This window comes from Rutilus rutilus (assembly GCF_951802725.1).
Source record: "Rutilus rutilus genome assembly, chromosome: 12".
Lineage (NCBI taxonomy): Eukaryota > Metazoa > Chordata > Actinopteri > Cypriniformes > Leuciscidae > Rutilus > Rutilus rutilus.
In genome coordinates this window covers 32,438,079-32,456,902 of record NC_140217.1, presented here as the reverse complement: position 1 = coordinate 32,456,902, position 18,824 = coordinate 32,438,079, and the positions used below count along the sequence as shown (strand labels likewise).

Genomic DNA, 18,824 nt, shown 5'->3' with positions numbered 1-18,824 from the left:
TTTAAATCCTATAGCTCCTTATCAATCTATTAATCTCTTTTTAACAAATACAAACCCCACTTATCAACATCAATTTATATCCACATAAGATAAGAACTCATGTCTGGGACTGAAAGATAGTCAAGAGTATTCCCTTCTTGTGTAAGAAGAAAAGGGACAATCTTTTTTTTTAATTAAAAATGAATTCCCAGAGTAATTGTAGCCAGCAATATTTCAATATAGCAATATCAGCATGTCAGTCAAAGTTTCATCTGCATTTATTTTGCAAACGTGCACCTGTCCATGAACAGGAACTGACCTAGACCTCACTATTAATTAATTGGATGGAATACATAATTGCATCAAATTATGAAACATTATAAAAAATATATCAGTTAGATTTATATAAATATATAATATGTAAATAAATAAATTACAATTAATTGATTTCCATATGGGCAACAGAAAAAAAAGAGGAATGAGAGAGACAGCCGGGACAAGTAGAAGAGAGAAGAGACCAAAAAACAGACAGAGACAGCGGCCAAGTCTAGAAGAACCAGCGCAGCCTTAGGGCCGTCTACATTCACAGCCCTTTACTTTAAAGTACAAAAATAGAGGAAGAATAGAAAACGGCATCATCTCTTTTACCTCCTAAACAAACTTTGCCTTTAACGAGCATGAGATCAGTTCATCACACAACAACATGAGCAGACAGCTCACTGCCACCACAGACGACACCAACAATTCCAGTCTCATCTCAGACACTCACAAACACACATCCACAATCTACTCACCATGTAAAGGCATTTGAGACTCCAGCTGAATTTGGCTCAGAACCACAAGCACATCTTTCCCACCCGTCTAACTCTCCAGCCCACATGTGCCATTCCTCTGAAGTGACGAGGAACATCTGGAGGAAAAACTTACCTGAGAGATGCCGAGACACGCACAGATGCATACTCTCACTGAATTAAACATAAGAGTAGATTGCCAGTGTGCTTCCAATGATTATGATTGTTACCTCTTATCCACACTATCATTAAATTGTCAGGTATGTAATTCATTCTAACTTGTAAATGCTTTAGAAAGCACTACATCAATATTTAGCAAGCACAGTGAAATCAGGTTTCCTATTCGCTCTCATTATGTAAACGGTCAAAAGGCCAGTAAACAGCAATATGGTTCCAGCAGCCTTTTCCCCCCTAATATCCCGTACAAAACAAGTATCGTGGAGGTAACAGTGCTGGTATCAGATGACAATACCATGGTACTTTGATATACTGATTAACATATTCATCTGACACATTGATATTTACATGGTGCTTCAAGGTATAATCAAAGAATTTCCAAAGTATTTAATGGTACTGATGTTTCTTCTAAAATCCCTTCCACTGAAATAAAAATTATAAGCGAATGAGACAACTGGTGACAGAGTACTAGTCAATTAATTTGCACAGATTATTTGTTCTTTAGAGAATCTGATGGGGAAATCATACATATCGCTTTTATGAGCGAGTCATTGAATCATTTATTCAACCAATTCATTCAAAAACACTGATTCAAACACCACCACTGTGTTGCTTGGAGACACAGAGCAGTTCTGTTTTGTTTAAAGCTTTTTGTGATGATAACAGCAATGTTAAGTTACTCAATATTAACTTCTTGTATCTCAAACTGTTCAGAACAGCGTTTCTACTTGTGATATTGCATTTAATCAAATTCAATAAGCAGCGTCTCTCTATTAATAGTGAAGCTGTGGGTTTTATTTACTAAGAAATATATGCTAGAACTTAGCTATTTTATTGATAAATCACAGAACAGTGTTGACAATACATTTCTGCGCTACTGAATGATTCTGTGTGTAGCGATCTGTGTGTGGTGTGCGAGCAATGTGTGTACAATGAAGCAGTGCATTCGTTTAGAACAGTGATTAACTTATGTGTACAATAAGCTGTTTAAAAAGTGCATTCACCCGTTATGTTTTGAGCATCCGGATGGAATAATCAAACATATATTGTGGAGAGCTCACAGATTATGCATTTACTTGTCATTTTAATGGTTGGAAATGGAGCATAAAAGTGGACTTCAAAGATTTCAACCTGTTGCGCCCTCTATAGGGCATGATCAGCAACTAGTCGACGTCAAGCTTAAAGCACCATGGCAGATCATTACAGTCGACTAGTCTGTGCAACCCGTAGTATGTGGAAACTGTGAAGCCATTTTTCAGGATTCTTTGATTAAAAAAAAGTTCAAAAACACAGCATTTATTTGAAGTAGAAATCGTCTGAACTCTGCATTTACAGTCACTTTTGATCAATTTAATGCTTCTTAACTTTTTTTCTTACCCCAAATTTTTAAATGGTAATGTATTACGGTGTCCACATATTAAGCAGCAAAAACTTATTTCAACATTGATAACAATGATAATCTAAATTGTAATACAATTTCACAATATTACTGACTTGTTTTTAATCAAATAAATGCAGCCTTGGTGACCATAGACTTTTTTTACTTGGTCTGTGTTGGTCTGGCATGTATATTATATAAAAAAATAAAAATAAATTTTATTAATACATTTCTGTTAACAGGTTAAGGAAAAACAAATGCTGCTTTTTTTGTTGTCTCATTCTCTTTTCTGTCCTTCTCTGTCCTCTAACATGATGGAGAAATGCCAGCCAGTCAATGATTGACACATTTTTCCTTTTAGCACCCCATAACCCCTGTTGTGAATTCACATTATGTTCCCTCCATCCAGTGGCGTCCCTACTCTGTGATAGGCTAACTTTCCCTCTGTTTCCTCTGTCATGATGCTTTGGTGTGTCAGCACAGGTCATTGTCTGAGTCTAAGTACTGCCATGGTATTAAAGTCTGTGCCTGACTGACAGATGGTAATAAATGATGGCAGTCTAAAACAACATGAAGGGAGAGGCGCCCTTGACCTCACACCCCTCTAAGGTCGAGCATGTCTGGTAACCTCATAGATGTAACTCCCACACCCGGACCACATCTGGAGGGAGAATCTCTTTCTCTGTTGGTTTGTGTGTGTGTTGGGGAATGTAACAACTCATCTTCTCACTGTTGTCTACCAAGAATTAACGTTTATATCTGTTGTCACTCCCATGGCAATACTTAAAAATAAGACCTCCCCTATTCGGTGAGATCAAAGGGTGAATGTAGCAATTTCCAAGAACTTGATGTACAAAAACATAGCTATCAAATAACAGATGAAATGTACCATAACGCAGTGACAGGTAACAGAATAAATGCTGCCATGGCAACCAAACCAGTAGACACACAAGGGAAAGGCATTGTCTTTGCTGATGGAAAGGGTGTATGCAGTGCACACAGACACACACGCATTCATCGTAATAAAGCACACACACTTTTTTTGTGGGGGGAAATTATTAGTAAAACCTGCCTTTCTGCTCTCCTCTTTGTGCCCACTGTGGCTCTTAAGGGGAACAATCTGACCTTAAATGGATAATTGACCAAAAATGGGAAAAAAATCATTTATTCACCTTCATGTCATTATGAATCTGTGGCCACGTTCAGCCGTTCTGCCCAGCACAAACACTTATCTACCATGTGTGTTGCAGGTTTTCATGTGTGTTTTCGGTAACTTACAGAGACATGAGCTGTGTGTCATCTGAAGGTTTTAGATCAGGTCACTGTTCTCCACCAAAGCTGCTTCCATCAGTTTTTTGTTCAACGCACGACTCAAATGCTCCGCGCAGATATAAAAGCTGCTGTCGGTTAATGAAGATTTGAGGGATAAACTAGTGGCTCTATTGGACTCTTGTTTTGTCAAAAGTGATACGACTTTTCAGTTTTATGGACCTTCGCAATCGTTGATATCACTTTGGTCACTGTCACTGGTTAAGTGTAAGAGAATACAGGCTTGACTCCTGTTGCACACGTTCATACAGACAGTTTGAGACGCTGTTCGTAAGTTGCTGTGTGAACGGGACATTTCGAGACCCACACCTCTAAGTAAATGCAGTTGTCAGTCCCAAAAACTGACAATGTGAATGTAGCCTGTATGTTCATATTTTTTCCATGCAACACACACATAAAAAATCGTCATAAAAGTGGTCCTTATGACTGTTTTTTTTTTTGTCCTTTTTAAAGCTTAAAAGTCACACACACTAAATTCTTCAACATTTTTCATTTCATGCTCCACTGAAAAAATACAAATATACAGGTTTGCAACCACACAACAGTGAGTAAATGATAATTAATGTTTTTATCATTTTATCGTATACACTAATGTTTGGGGTCAGTACGGTTTTTTTTTTTTTTTTTTTTAAGAAAAACAATCATATTCACCAAGGATCCATTAAATTAAAGACATGTATAATGTTACCATTGAAATTAGGCAGCACAACTTGTTTTCAACATTGATATTAAAGGGGAACATGGCAACTCTAGCCATTTCTTCGCTGATTTTCCCTTTTGTTGTTGCGTGTTTTCTCAACGAGCTCCCCCTACAGCTGTGGGCCGTATATTTCACAACACTGTAGTAAAAAAATCTCACTTACGGCACCCTCCTCCCCCTTTCTACCGCTGCTCATGTGCATCTGTTATTATGGGAGCCAGCCAACTTTATGGTGTGGAGCTATGCCTACCGAGGTGGGTAATACATAATACACAGTATCATATGGCGTGTGTGTTTATGTTGAATTGCCGTAAAGCAGTTTGTGTTTCCCGCTCGTTCTCGCTTCTCACGAGACTTCCTATTTCCAATTTACCGGTTGCAAGTTGCAAGGTTGGTTTTCCGCCGGGGAACGCTGGGGGGTGACGGGGAAAGTCACCATTCTCACCAGAACAGGTTATTTAACCATCCAAATGATTTCTAAACTGATTTATTAAGTTGAAATAGTTGCCAAGTTTCCCTTTAACAAGAAATGTTTTTTGAGCAGCAAATCAGTATATTAGAATGCTTTCTGAAGGATCATGTGACACTGAAGACTAGAGTAATGACTGCTGAAAACTATAAACTATAATATTTCATTACATTATCTGTTGCTGTCTTTGCATGTGTCTCCAATGTCTACATTTCTCACATTGTTAAACAGCTGCCCTAACTGCACAGAAGGTGTCATGGGGGTCCAAGTCTGGGGTTCAGCAAAGCTGCCTGCTGACAAAACCTATTGTAACCTCTCATTATAAACAGACCTGAATGATGGTCTGTCTTACTGAATCAACTCACAGTGGACCACACAGTCTTTCTCTTTCTTCATTTTCGGCGAAAGACCACAATAGGACGAGACAACATGGATCCTCTCTGAGCAATTGAGGTCTGGGAGAAGACAGAGACCCGCTCTCACCAGAACGGTTGTCACTACATTTTACTGTAACTAAAGTTTAGTTTAGGGCTGCAACAGCTACTCAATATTATATTCAGTAAAATCCACTCAAAATAAGTAGTAAATGTTAAAAATTAGTTGGGTATTTGCATTGTGCACAGAGAATGCCTGTTTGTGTGTCCTCTAGGAAAAAATGCAAGATGCATTTCTTTAAAATAAAATAAACCACACACATTACTCCTTGCACTAATGTCCAAATGTCTGGGTCAGTACGATTTTTTTAAAGGAATTAACACTTTTATTCAGCATTCAGAAATGACAATAAAGACATTTAAAATGTTACAAAAAACCTCTATTTCAAATTTATACTGATCTTTTAAACTTTCTGTTCAGTGTTTCCCATACATTGATTTATTTGTGGCGGCCCGCCACAATATCAACACTGACCGCCACGCCACAAATACATTTCAGTGTTTCCCATTTATTAACTAGACTGTGGTGGCCCGAAAATATAGTTAAACTTCTCATAATAACATAAAATGAATGTCTTTAATGTCGTGTTTTGCACCATTGCTGTCAAACAAACTAAAATCAAAAGCTTGATAAGGCTTTGTGTCTTTATCAAATCGCGAAAGACTGCCTGTTTACGCTGCGCAAAGATAAGTGCGTGCTTCGTTCACGCGATCAGCTCCGCGTCTCAGTTCACAGTGTCAGAGTTTAGTGTGCATTTGGCAACGTAGCGGGCACCAGTTATGCCTCATTTCACATCAATGTTACTATTTTTCCTTCATCTTTGACTAAATAAATGCAGCCTTGGTGAGACTTCTTTCAAAGCATTAAAAAAAATCTTACAACCAAAAAATGTAAATGTAAACTTATTTAAACTGTTGATCTTTCCTATTTTCAGTCTAAAGAGTGATGGGACATTTTAAAGGAGCGAAGTCAGGAAACATAAATCAGGTTATTTTCATTCTGTCTGACACATTTCCATCTGTCCTCACAAAACACAATCAGCATGGGAGGGCTATAAGAGACACTATCACACACACAGAAACTTAGAAACAGAGCATCCTTGTCTTGCATCAGTGCAGAACACCAACCCTGCCTGTTTCTCAAAGTGACAAGTGAGAAGATTTGCCTCTTTTTCCCCAAAGCTGCTCTCCAACAGCAATAGAAAAATGTTTTGATACTCTGCGTGAGTTTTTGCATTAGGTTACAGAAACCCCTGTGTTACACTCCAGAAAGAAACACATCAAACTGGCTGACAGTGCAACCATTTATCCAGACCGAATAACCTTTGGTTTTGAGGTGGTTTTATAACAAGGCAGCCATCTACACTCCTGACGCTTTTAAATGCCTTTGAAAAGAAACAGTGTATTACAGATGAGGAGCTGCAGACAGATAGAAAATAGAACATGAGGGGAGTGATAGTGTCAGAAACGAGTGAATGCGAAAGCCGATTAGCGATGAGAAAGGTTATGATAAAACACAGGCTGAAGATGAGTGTTACAAGACAAGCATGAGTGTTTGAGTGCTGTGAAAATGGCTGTTTTACAAGAAGAGATAAGAAAAAAAATGATGACAGACAAAAATCTCTGTGCCTCCAGAGAAATTAGGTCTTTTACAGACAAAAACATAAAACATTATGTATTTTGTAGCCACATGGAAAGAAAACTGAGATGAAAAATGTATTGTTGTTGATGTTCCCTTTACATAATCAACCACATCCCAAAATTCCTAAAAGTCACCTTGAAATCAAACAGACAATTCTTATTTTTTTAATGGAATATTGCAGTATTTATTATGATGAAGAGTTTACTAATGGGAGGGCGGGACAACCTGACACTCATATGAGATCACAGCAATAGCAAACCACAACAATCCAACCATCCAATCAATTTCTCAAGGAAATAATATATATGAAGTCTACATTTTTCTTGATCGAGAAGTCATTGGATATATGTCACAATATAATTTGTTTTGTTTTTTTAAATCACAACTTCCATTTCATAGGAGAAATTAAAATAGACGCAAATTAAAGAATTATTGAAATGCAGTAACAGTAGAGCTCTAAAATATGTGGAAAAGCATAATTCAGATAACTTAGTCAAGACATTTGATAACTGAGAAATTTAATTTTTTCTCTTTTGACTGCAGACTTTGATATCATAGCAAATCTGAGCAGTTTGAAACATTTTAAGACATCTTCTGAAACCCTACATGATGTGAGATAACGTCTGTTTCAAGAAACATCCAAGTAAAAGTCACTTTCATTTAATCTCATTGCTGTCTACAAGAATAATTTTTTTTTTTTTTTTTTTTTTTTTTTTAGGAAAGCAACCAGCAGCTGGTTCTAAAGTGCATCACAAAATGAATCACTTGTAAAGCACAAACACATACGAGCAGCGCTCTGATAGGCCTTAACATGCAGATTAAGATGATCATTGAAATACTCAAGATCATTTGGTAATTAAGCCATACAACTGATTTTTCATTAAACCACAAAAAGGCCAAACATTGCATCCGTAGCAGCCATCTTTCTCTCGCGATTGGTCCTGACATCCAACACGTGACATATTTTAAAAATGAGAAGTATGACCCAGTGTCTCCTTGCATAGAGGATGGTTTTCTCAAAATGAGAAATTCTTTATGCCACATACACACCCACAACTAACCCAATGTGTGACTCAGCTGAGGAGCCGTGACCCAGACCTCACTCAAAATGAATGTCTGCTCTCTTTCTCGTCTCATGGGAGCGTTTCCACACTCCTTCAGGGGGTGACATGTTAGACACCTCCCCTGGGATTGAAGAGAATGAAAATATAGCACAGAAAAAAGAAGCTAAAGGAAGAGAACCAAGAGATGATGAAATAGAGATATGGGAATTGATGCAGAACAGCACAAAATACAAGAAGTATAACTAAAAATAAATAACTAAAAGGATGGACAGATAGACAAGCAGAGAGATGTACACCGTGTCCTAACTACATGCGACGCGACGACACAAAAGATAAAAGGTATCTTTTCCATGTTAAGCCCTGTTCACACCGCCAGCGACTTTGTCGCTGTATGTCGTTAGTCTCTATACTGCGAGTCGCTTGTGGGCGTTCGTAGTGCTGTCGCTCTAATGTTATTGGTAGACTGCACGTCTGGCCATATCTATACAAAATACCATCACAAGTGATATATACAACTAGGCCTATATCATTTTAATTTGACTAGGAATTAGGCTCAAAAGAATTTTATATATATATATATATATATATATATATATATATATATACACACACACACACACACATACATCGTATACACTATAAGATGAAAAACTTACACGGCCTTGCCAACTAACTGAATAAAACTGTTTTTAAAAAACAAATATTAATAAAATGACAATTACTAAAACTAAAATGAAAATGAAAATATAAAAATAAAGGCTAATTAAAATTTTAACAATTAAAAAAATATCTAACAGCATAAATAATGTGAAATTAACACTGTTCATGTACTATTGTATTTACATGGGTACTTCAAAGAATGGTACATGATACCATGTCCAAAAATCCACAGTATTGGTTTAGTACATGTCCAAAAGACATAAAGTTAATGTGACAGATACATAAGTGGTACTTAACATGGTTCTGAATGATTACCATGGTACTTCAAATAATACCACGGTACATGTACAAAAATCCATGATAGTAACAAGGTACTTTGTAGTATTTTTGTTAGTGACAAAAAGAGGAAGACAGAGAAGAGAAAGTAAGAGAGGAGAGGGGGTGTAGGAGTGCAGGGTCTCTATATTTAGCCCTGCTGCTGTCACCTCCACTCTTCTCTCACTGTGACAGTTTAGATCCAGCGCCGCAGCACAAGATGCAGGGATGCACCGCCACCTTGACAAAAACCACACTGAGACAGCGTCTGCTGCACCCTGGCATCACAAACAAATGTGTTTGGTCTAAAATAAGACAACAAAATGTAGCATAATCAGGATATTCAGAAGAAAAAAATGATCCGCAAGACTTAGACACCATAATTCAGTTAATACAGCACACCCCCGGCAATAACAAAAACAACAAAGAACAGAGAACAAAGAACAGGCCTCCCCTTCTGAGCCCATGCCTGTCTGAGTCCCATGCACCCTTTTCTAAGTGATTCTTATGAAACTGAAACTCAATGTAGGGTCAAGAGGTTAAGTTTATTACTCTGCCAAGAGCTCCATTAGAGAAAGCCTCATGGGAACAGCTCAGAATAATGCATTTTTGATGAATCCCATCGCTTTTGGTTTTTAATACCGTTCTGATACATCGCTTGGGTTTCGCTTATAAAGTGAGAGCTTGACTGAGCCTGCACGTTTCAGCTAAAAATGGAAAACCTCAGTGTTACCTGAAGACAAACACATTTTTTAGGTTGATCGCGAGAAAACTGATACAAAACACAGATGAGAAAGACTGAGGGTCGCGCCAAAAGTAAAGATGGATGAACACAGCTCACACAATCCTTTCCAAATACTTTCCCATCAACGCCACAGGTGAGCGGGATGCAGAAGTAATGATAGTAACTGAATGGCACTACAGTCTCAATGCAGCTGTTAGTTAGTGTCTCTCTAGTGCGGGTTTGAGAGAGACAGTGTCTCACCTTCTGTCTGAGCAGTTCTCCTAGGCATATCTTGGCAGGTTGAAGGAGGTTCATCTTTCAGAGAGACAGTGATTGCTCCGGGGCTCTCTCTCTCACACGCACGCACACATATATATATGCTTTCTCATTCTCTCTGTATCCGTGTGCATTGTCAGAGGGAAGCACTTGCTGAAGTCTCTAGTGTCGCAATTGACCTAGTTAGAACCCAGGTAAAGACAACATGATGGATAAACCTAATCATGTCATGAGAGGAAAGTACTGAATGTAGAATAAATGTTAGAAAGATCTTTCTTTTTTTCTTTACCTGGTGTTTTAATCCGTCTCTTTTGTCCACTTTCAACCACTTCTGTCCTCCTGATTTCTTAGAGGAGAGGGTCTATGGGCAGATAAATGTATGTTTATCTTTCGATCTAATGGACAAAATAGGCTCACGCAATTTACATGTGAACAGTAACACGATCAGAGATGACGGAAAAACATACCATCAGCTTTCGTTTCTGCTCTGATAGCCTTAAGACCAAGCCGAATGCAGTGAGTGTGTGTTAGAAATCAGGAATGGTGAGAGAACATTGTGCTTGGTACGTTTTTCGTCTTCAAACCAAACTTGGGTCTCCAGCCAACAAAGTTTAAATCCCGTCTGGCTACCGTGCTTCATAATGTTAACGCATTAGGTCAGTAGGCGGAGAGTTCACATGACAACATGAGCATTTACACAACGAAAGCAATCCGGTCAAATGCGTTTTCGACTGCCTCTAGAAGTGGTCAAAAGTGGACAAGCTCAGAAAGCTTTGGACCCAGTTAACAACTGTATTAAGCGTTGTCCACTTGTGATCCGATCGACCAAAACACATCTTAATACCAGGTGCAAACAGGGCCTTTCTTACTAATGCTCAGTCAAAGTTCATCTTAAAAAACAATCTTTTAAATGTAATATTAAAGGGGTGATTGAATATGATTTCACTTTTCTAACTCTAGTTAGTGTGTGATGGTGCTTTTTGAGCATAAACAACATCTGCAAAGTTACAACGCTCAAAGTTCAAAGCAAAGGGAGATAATTTATTTTAAAGAAATTGCTTTTTAAGGACTACAACAAACGGCTGGTAAGGATTTTTTTTTTTTTACGGCTGGTAAGGACTAAATGACATTCCTCCCGGGTTAGTGACATCATCAACCCTAAAATTTACATAAGCCCGCCCCCGGAAACGCGATTTATATATTATCAAGACAGAATATGCTAATCAATGACTAGAAGATAACTACATATAAGCTACATAAATTCACCAACTAACCATTCAGAAATGTTGTCTACATTCTTCTTGAGTCTCTCCATCTTTCTGACTTCGGTTTGAACATAAAAGGCTTAAAGTTTTTGAAATTTTAAGCGCATGTCTGTGTGAGGTAAAAAGGACACAAGCTGTTGTAGCTCCGCCCTCTGTGCCTGGAGCAGCAGCTTATTTGCATTTAAAGAGACAGACACAAAAAAGCTGCGTTTTTGCTCACCCTCAAAAAGGGACAACTTTAACATGCTATATACAAATATATGTGGGGTATTTTGAGCTAAAACTTCACATACACACTCTGGGGACATCAAATACTTATTTTACATCTTGTGAAAAGGGCGTTATACTACCCCTTTAAATAAATCCGAAAATTAATATTCAGTTTTCACTCTGTACATTATAAATGTTGTGATGCCCAAATTCACTTTCTGAGTTTCTGCATTCAAAATCCTGCATTTAAAAAGACTGATTTTAATGTTTAGTGTTATTTTTTTATTTAGTCATAATTAAGTAGATTTTACTAGGTTTATCCAATATATTTGGAAGCTTGTTTCAGCCAAAGAATAAAAAAATTATTGCGACTTTTTATCTCACAATTCTGACTTGAATTGTGAGATTATAAACTCGAAAGATATTAATATGTCACAATTCTGAGAAAAAAAATTGCATATAAAGAAAAAAAGTCAGAATCTTGAGATAAAGTCGCAATTTCAAGCTTTCATAATTATCGAATCAGCCATAACATGAAAAAAATCTGTGCACCGGCCCCAATTTTTACTTTTCTTTCTTGTTCCCTATGCTGCAACTGAAGACAGATCATTCTTTGTCCTTTTCTCTGATTGTCTTCATTGCCCTTTTTTTCTTGGATATAATTTGGTAACACTTAAGGCCATACTCATTTACATAAAAAAATACTAAATGAGAATTGTTAAAAGGGAATTGAGAACGTTCTACAACATTTAAAGATATGCCACTAAACATCACCATCAGCCGCACAATACAATATGTTCTGAACTAGAGAAGAGAAAGCCAGCGAATTCAAAAATGTGATGAGATGTTAATTGAAACACGTTCCAAAAAAGCTAAATAATCTTGGAAGCTGTAACGGACAATTGTTCCAGTAGCCGTATTTGAGATAATGTTCTCACTGCATTATTGTAATGGTCTAATTGGGTGCATTTAGTTGCATTTTTTTCATTTTTTTCAGGCACGGCCAATTATGCATCCAGGTGTTTCTCAGATATAATGAAACAGCAAGAACAGAGTTAAATGATTTTAAATAGAGCTGCAGATTAGCATTACAAGCATTTAAAGCAAGAATTTGTTCACTTTTCCCACACAGCGAGGACGGATCACCCTGACAATGACCTGCTTCTGTTTTTTTGGGGTCACAACCTCAGCCTCTGGCACCCTCAAATAGGCTGTTATTAGGGCTTGTTTGAAGATAAAAAAAAGCCTCCAGAACAGACAAACGCACACACACATATATTGTGCCCAGGTCAAAGTATATATTTAAACCTCTAGATAATTTTCAACATGCTCAACAAGCTGCTGGAAGCAGGTGCAGGAGCTTGAGCATATAACTTTTGGGGTATTTGCAAGAACTGGTAAGTCTATCAGCAAATATAGTATATGAAGAAATGCAGATTGGCCATGTTTGATTTACTACAGTTCATTACCAACTGCATGACAGAACCATGATATTTTATGACAAACATAAAGCAACTAAGCAAGCTCACAGGAAGGTACGTCAGAGATAAATATATCTTTGATGTCATTCTGCCAGTACATTCAGTGACATAGCTGATACTCACACACACATACACACATCCAAACATGAATGGCTTTAATAATTACCTATAAATACAAATAAAACTTTAAAAAATTCCCGACTTTATACAAATAACCATTCAAATGTTTGCATTGTAAGAATGTACAGGGAGACCTCAGATATAAAAACGCGAACTCATTAGGTAATGTTTTCTTATTAAAATCAGATGATTTCCTATTAATTCAATAGAAGGGAATACTAGGGAATACCAATATGGCAGCACAGGTGGCTTCACTTTTGATGCCGTCATGAGCAATTCAGTCATTTATATAGATCAAAAATCTAAACAACACAGATTGACCTCTCTGATGAGTCTCTAACATGGACGAAACTCACAGTTTGCGCTAATACCGCTATATATTTTAACTAAAATAAAAATAAAAAAACAAACTTATTTTTTTATATTACTGCTTTCTTACTAGACCAGAAGTGTGACATAATTTCCACATCATAAAAAAGCACATTTCTGGGTCATGAATCTATGTGCGGTGGATAGGGTTTATTAGCACTTTGCATTAAATGATAACTCCTAAAGCTCTCAAACAAAGAGCTTTTCCAGTCTCCCATTAGAAAACCACACAGACTATCATCTACAGCAGATGGACTGTTTTAGCGTTTATAAAGAACGCTACCCAGGTGTTAACTTGAACAGCAAAGGAAAATGAAGCACACTACTTTAAATGCCTTGCATAATTGTGATAATTTATGCACTGCCATCAGCCTCACATTGTAGTTGATGCACCTTGAGATACTTACTTTAAAATGTTTTCTGTCTGAGAACATTTGTCTAAATTGAGCAATAAGCACTCTGCCCCTCAGAGAATCTACTAATGGAATTTAAATTAAAACAATGTGCACAAACAACACCCGTGGCACCATTTTCAAACACACATACACACTCACAAAATACCAATTCACACACAGCATTCCTTCTTGAATCATCCCTGGGCTCTCATAACCACTGTAAAGTGATATAAGATGCATAAACATGGCCATAAATCCACTGTCATGTCCAAAAACTAGGAGTTATGTGAGGGCACATATGCAAAGAAATGAACTTAGGCTGTCATGTGACTCTTCGTAAGTCCTCTGGGATACCTTTTAGCATGTAAATCCCAAGCTTGCAGAGATACATGGGAAAGAGGGGATTTAAAAAGAAGTGTGTGCATGTGAAAGAGAAGGGCAAACGTAATATATCATAGTTACTCCCATAAAACAGGGAAAATATGAGAAGAGCCATAGAAAAGAGTCTGAACTTGTAATAAGTCATGTCTGCAGAGCCCGAGACCTCGAACTTCACAGATGATTGGGCTTCCAGGGACGTTTCTGTGGTCCGGACTGTCTGTAATGCGTAAGGGCACAAGAAGACACCAGTATCTGCTCTCTGAACTCACCGACATTGCTAACGGCAGCCAAGTCCTCCCTCAGAGCCGAAAACTGACTCTGTCTGGCAGAGTTCCCTGCCCTCCCTCCCTACATGCTCATACTGGAGAATAAGAATAAGAAAGAAGGGGATCTCGGTGAACCGCAGTAAATGTGTGTGCTCAAGCTTGCGCTTATGTATGAGGGACGGACTTGTGAATTATACCTGAATCCCCCAAGGGAGGATTGCATAAAAGGTATTAATTTCTTTCTTTACTAATTCCTTAAACCAGGCTTCTAGATAAATTGAATCATCATGCTCCATGCATGAAATGAAATATTCTCTAAACCAATACTACTGTATATCAAACACTTTAGTGTTCATTCAACATATTACAACACAGGGTTGTGCAAAATTCAGAACTGAAGAATTTATTCTTTTAATTCAGAAAAATCAACCATTCAATTAATATTTCAATCTAACCATTGTATACAGTAGAATATATCTATCTTTCCATCCATCCATCTCACCTTAAGACCTACAACCCTTCAAACTTCAAGGCTTTTTCTTAACATTCAAACCAACCATTTTCAAAGCCAATATTCAAATTTGTCTTTAAAACTTTGATAAAATTAGTTCTATTAATTTCCTTGAATTTTAATCCATTTTATTTATACTTCCTTAATTCAAACTGCAGTTGCACCCTGTTTAGTTTGTTTCAAGAATGAAATGGAATTTAAGCCATTTTCAATGCAATCATGAATGGCGCAGAACCCTGTTACAACAGCGAACAGATGATGACCTCATTGCTCAAATAGTCACATTTAAGCAACTGAGAGGGATATAAAACAGGATGTTTTGTGTGTCTCAAAGAGTGCAGGCACAGAGGCAGGCAATTACAAAGAAAGCCTGGATTTTGGTTAGCCATCATAATGATTTTCTAATGACACATCCCAAGTACGAAACCAAAACAAGATCCCACTAAGCTTGAAGCTGTTTGTGGGAGAGAACAGAATGTTTAGTGAGTATAAGTCCTAAACAAATGTAGCCGTCTTCACAAGACGTTCAGGGGAGGAACATGATCCAAGTGTTTGGTCAAAGCTTTTGGAAAGGGGAGCAGAAGTAGCCAGAACTAAAAACTATAATCCATCCAAAGGTCCTCCACTACGTCTTACATAAAGCAGACTAGATCTTTAATTTCATCTTTAGTTGCACTGAGTTTTGATAATCTCCAGAACACTCATAGATCCTTTTTTCTTTTTTTTTTTATATTGTAAGTTGGAATATCCTATCCTGTGCATGCATGTAGTATGTCTCCAGTGTATATTTTGGCAGTCAAGAGTGGTCAGTGTCAATGTTGACTGACAGAAGTACACTAAGATTAGGCAAAAGGTCCTGGGAAAGCAACCACACCAATATCATATACAGTATCATTATTCCATTTTGGAGGAAAGACTGTAAACATATAGTTTAAGCTTACAAGCAAATATTACCTTTAAATTGCGATTCCTGAGCATAAAATAACAATAAAACTGAACTATTATAAGAAATCATTGATGCGTAGTCCTGGAAAATGGGCTGCTACCAAGAACATGGATATTCAGGAAAAAAAAAACAGTTCAGAGAATCCCATGGGAAATACTGTTTCAGAACTAAAAACTAATTGCATTGCTTAGCCAACCAAGAGCCGTGCACAAACCCAACATGAAATCTAATTCCCCCAGCAAGGGTTAAACTCACAGTTGTGCAAATTCTGAATTTAGGTCCTTTCTGGTAGACATGCTCAATCCCAAAGAGTGTTCGAAAAACCAATTAAAGAAACACAATAACGGGCAACAGAAAGTAAAATTAGTTCAGGCAGCAGACTGTGAAAACTCCTTGAATTAGAAAGGTGAAATAGACATGTAACATAAGAAGGGAAATAGCTTGCTCAGCACAAAACTGAAGAGATTCCCACAAAGCACAAATAAAAAAACGTACTGCCTAATACGACAATAGAATAGAAGCACATTAAAAATGCACTGAAAGTTAACATTATGAGACTCGGGTTTCCTGGAAACACTGAGGACAAAAATAATAACGCATATTTCCCATGCAATCTATATCATATCAATTGCAGTTGTTTGTTTATTTATTTATTTCTATATTAATTTGAACAGGAAAGCAGTGGATGCCATCTCCAGCAGGGGCTGTAAGCATCCACAGAGCAACAGTGTGAGACAGTCAGAGCAAAGACAACAGAAATGCATCTTACCTTTGAAGGACAGGAAGACTCGTGGAACAGAGGCGGGTGGCAGGGAAGACAAAGGGCTGCTGTGGACCGAGACAGCTGAGAACACAGAGACCAGAAGGGTCCCCAGCACCAAAGTCCCGACTCCCTGCATGATCACTTTATCCAAAGACCCACAAGAGATTTATTCGGTCCTGCATGAGAGGGGAGGGAGGAAGGGGGTGAGGATCAACATTAGACAGATATAAATGAGCTGAAAGAGTTCCTCATATATTCATGGTTTCAATTTGACATTTTTTCTTATTCAATGGTAGCAAATGAAAATTGTTAATAGAGATAAGTTTGAGTGATTTTTATTCCCAGATATTTACACATTTCTACTCAATTGGTTATCGGTTCCTTAACATTGAGTCTACTGATAAATGGTAAGATATTATTTCAAATTCTTTGTGGAAACCTTTCACTTTGTAATAAATGACTTATTAAAATATTCATAATGCACGTTATGGTTTTTGTTGTAGTAACGGTATAATGACCATTTAGTAACCTGTGCCAAAAAGCAGTAAAAGATTAATAATAATAATAATAAATAGGCTATATATTTTTAATTACTTTAAATAAATAATCAGTGAAGTATCGGTTTTACAGCAGCTGATCTGTCACAACTAAAGCTTTTTTCATTCCAAACAGATCCATTATGGAGCTAATAATATGACTTGCAAATGAACTTCAACGATCAATAGCATTGTCATTTCCATTTTCAGAAAAACATGTCTCAATAAACCTTTCAAAATAGATAGTTTCCATCAGATTTCAGTAGCGTGTAATGGACTGATCCTCTTAAAAATAATGTAGCCTATAAAAAACATTTGGATAACTGTGCTGCTGATCTTCTGTACAAACAAGTACTTGATGTATGTGACGTGAAGCATAAAATACATGTTTATCTTAAAATTAACTGAAATGAACGCAGAACTCACCTACAAAACGTCCGTCAAAAACGACCCTGTGTGTCCAACTGTACAAACCATTTACAATCCAGCGCAAAGAAAACGTACAGAAACAAAAAGCAATGCGTCCAGTCAAAAGTAACTGCATACACGTGTCCACAAAGTAGTTGCTCCTTTAAACTAATTTATTATACTGATTCCGTGTCAGTTCAAATGAAGTGCAAGTATCCCCTCTCGACCGGAGTTTTTAAACCCGTCTCGTGTATTTTTGTCCACGCAGCAGCACCACCAGCAGCAGCAGCGCGCGCTTCAGGTCCACTGACTGTCTGCTGCTGAAGTAGTCTGGCAGGTGGATGGAGCGCTGCTACTCCCCCTGGGCGGAGACTTACCTTAAAAGTAACACCCATTTATGTTTTGAACGCAATTAGGCAATGCAAATACATGTGGCGAAACCCAAACAAAATCATGAGACATGTTAGTAATGGGGGGTGCTACGCTTATCTTCACTAAATCACACGTAAACATGCGAACGACTCTCGCGTGCGCTCGCCTCGCGCTCTCTCTATCACCCTGGGCGACGCCCACGCGCTACACGCGTTCAAAACAGTAGCTGTTATTTGGAGATAAAAGACAACAATTTCATTGCATTGTTCTGAAAAGAAAGGAAGCAATGTGTACGATTAGGCTAATAATATCTATATTTATTAAAAACTTAGGATACAACGCAACTCTTATGGAGAATTAATTTTCTGCAAAAGTGTATGATGATAAAAAAATATATTTTTAGTGAATCCTGATGGAGAAAAACTAAATTACAAAAGATTGTTTCACCTCCAGCATGGAGCATATGGGCCCTATATGTGCCTGTACTATAAAGCATGCAAAAAGCAATAGTCAAATGAGTATTCATGAAACAGCAGCCTACCTGATCCTGAAGTGTGCAACCAGTGGAAACATTGCTGTCCCATCAGGCCACACAAGCCGAGGAGCCAAGAAAACTCTGAGCCAGAAAAGTATTTTAAAATGTTAAGTGCTACAGAGAAAGTTGTTCAGTTAAATAAATGATTTTCACGGTTGTTGGTACGTCAAAAAACATCCAGGTCAAAGAGCAATGTCAGTCGGTGGATGCAGTATGCTGCCATGTTAATGTACGTTAAACGTTATTTGAAAGAAACATTGATGTTAATACCTTTTACAAAAATATAAGTCATAAGTCTTCTGTTGCATAATATATATAGGTTCAGAGA

The 18,824-nt window shown here is 37.5% G+C and overlaps 1 protein-coding gene across 2 annotated transcripts in view; it reads right to left on the bottom strand.

Annotated features, from left to right (window-relative positions):
* sema3fa (sema domain, immunoglobulin domain (Ig), short basic domain, secreted, (semaphorin) 3Fa) overlaps positions 1-17,911 on the bottom strand; it is a 49,541-nt gene extending 31,630 nt beyond the window's left edge. For both annotated transcript variants that reach the window (XM_084425832.1, XM_084425833.1), the window contains exons 1-2: positions 17,608-17,911; positions 16,652-16,821 (exon numbers count right to left, since the gene is read on the bottom strand). In XM_084425832.1, coding sequence (XP_084281958.1) covers positions 16,652-16,781 — 130 coding nt within the window. In that variant the 5' untranslated portion in view covers positions 16,782-16,821; positions 17,608-17,911. The remainder of the gene's footprint in view (positions 1-16,651; positions 16,822-17,607) is intronic.
* Between the last annotated feature and the right edge of the window lie 913 nt (positions 17,912-18,824).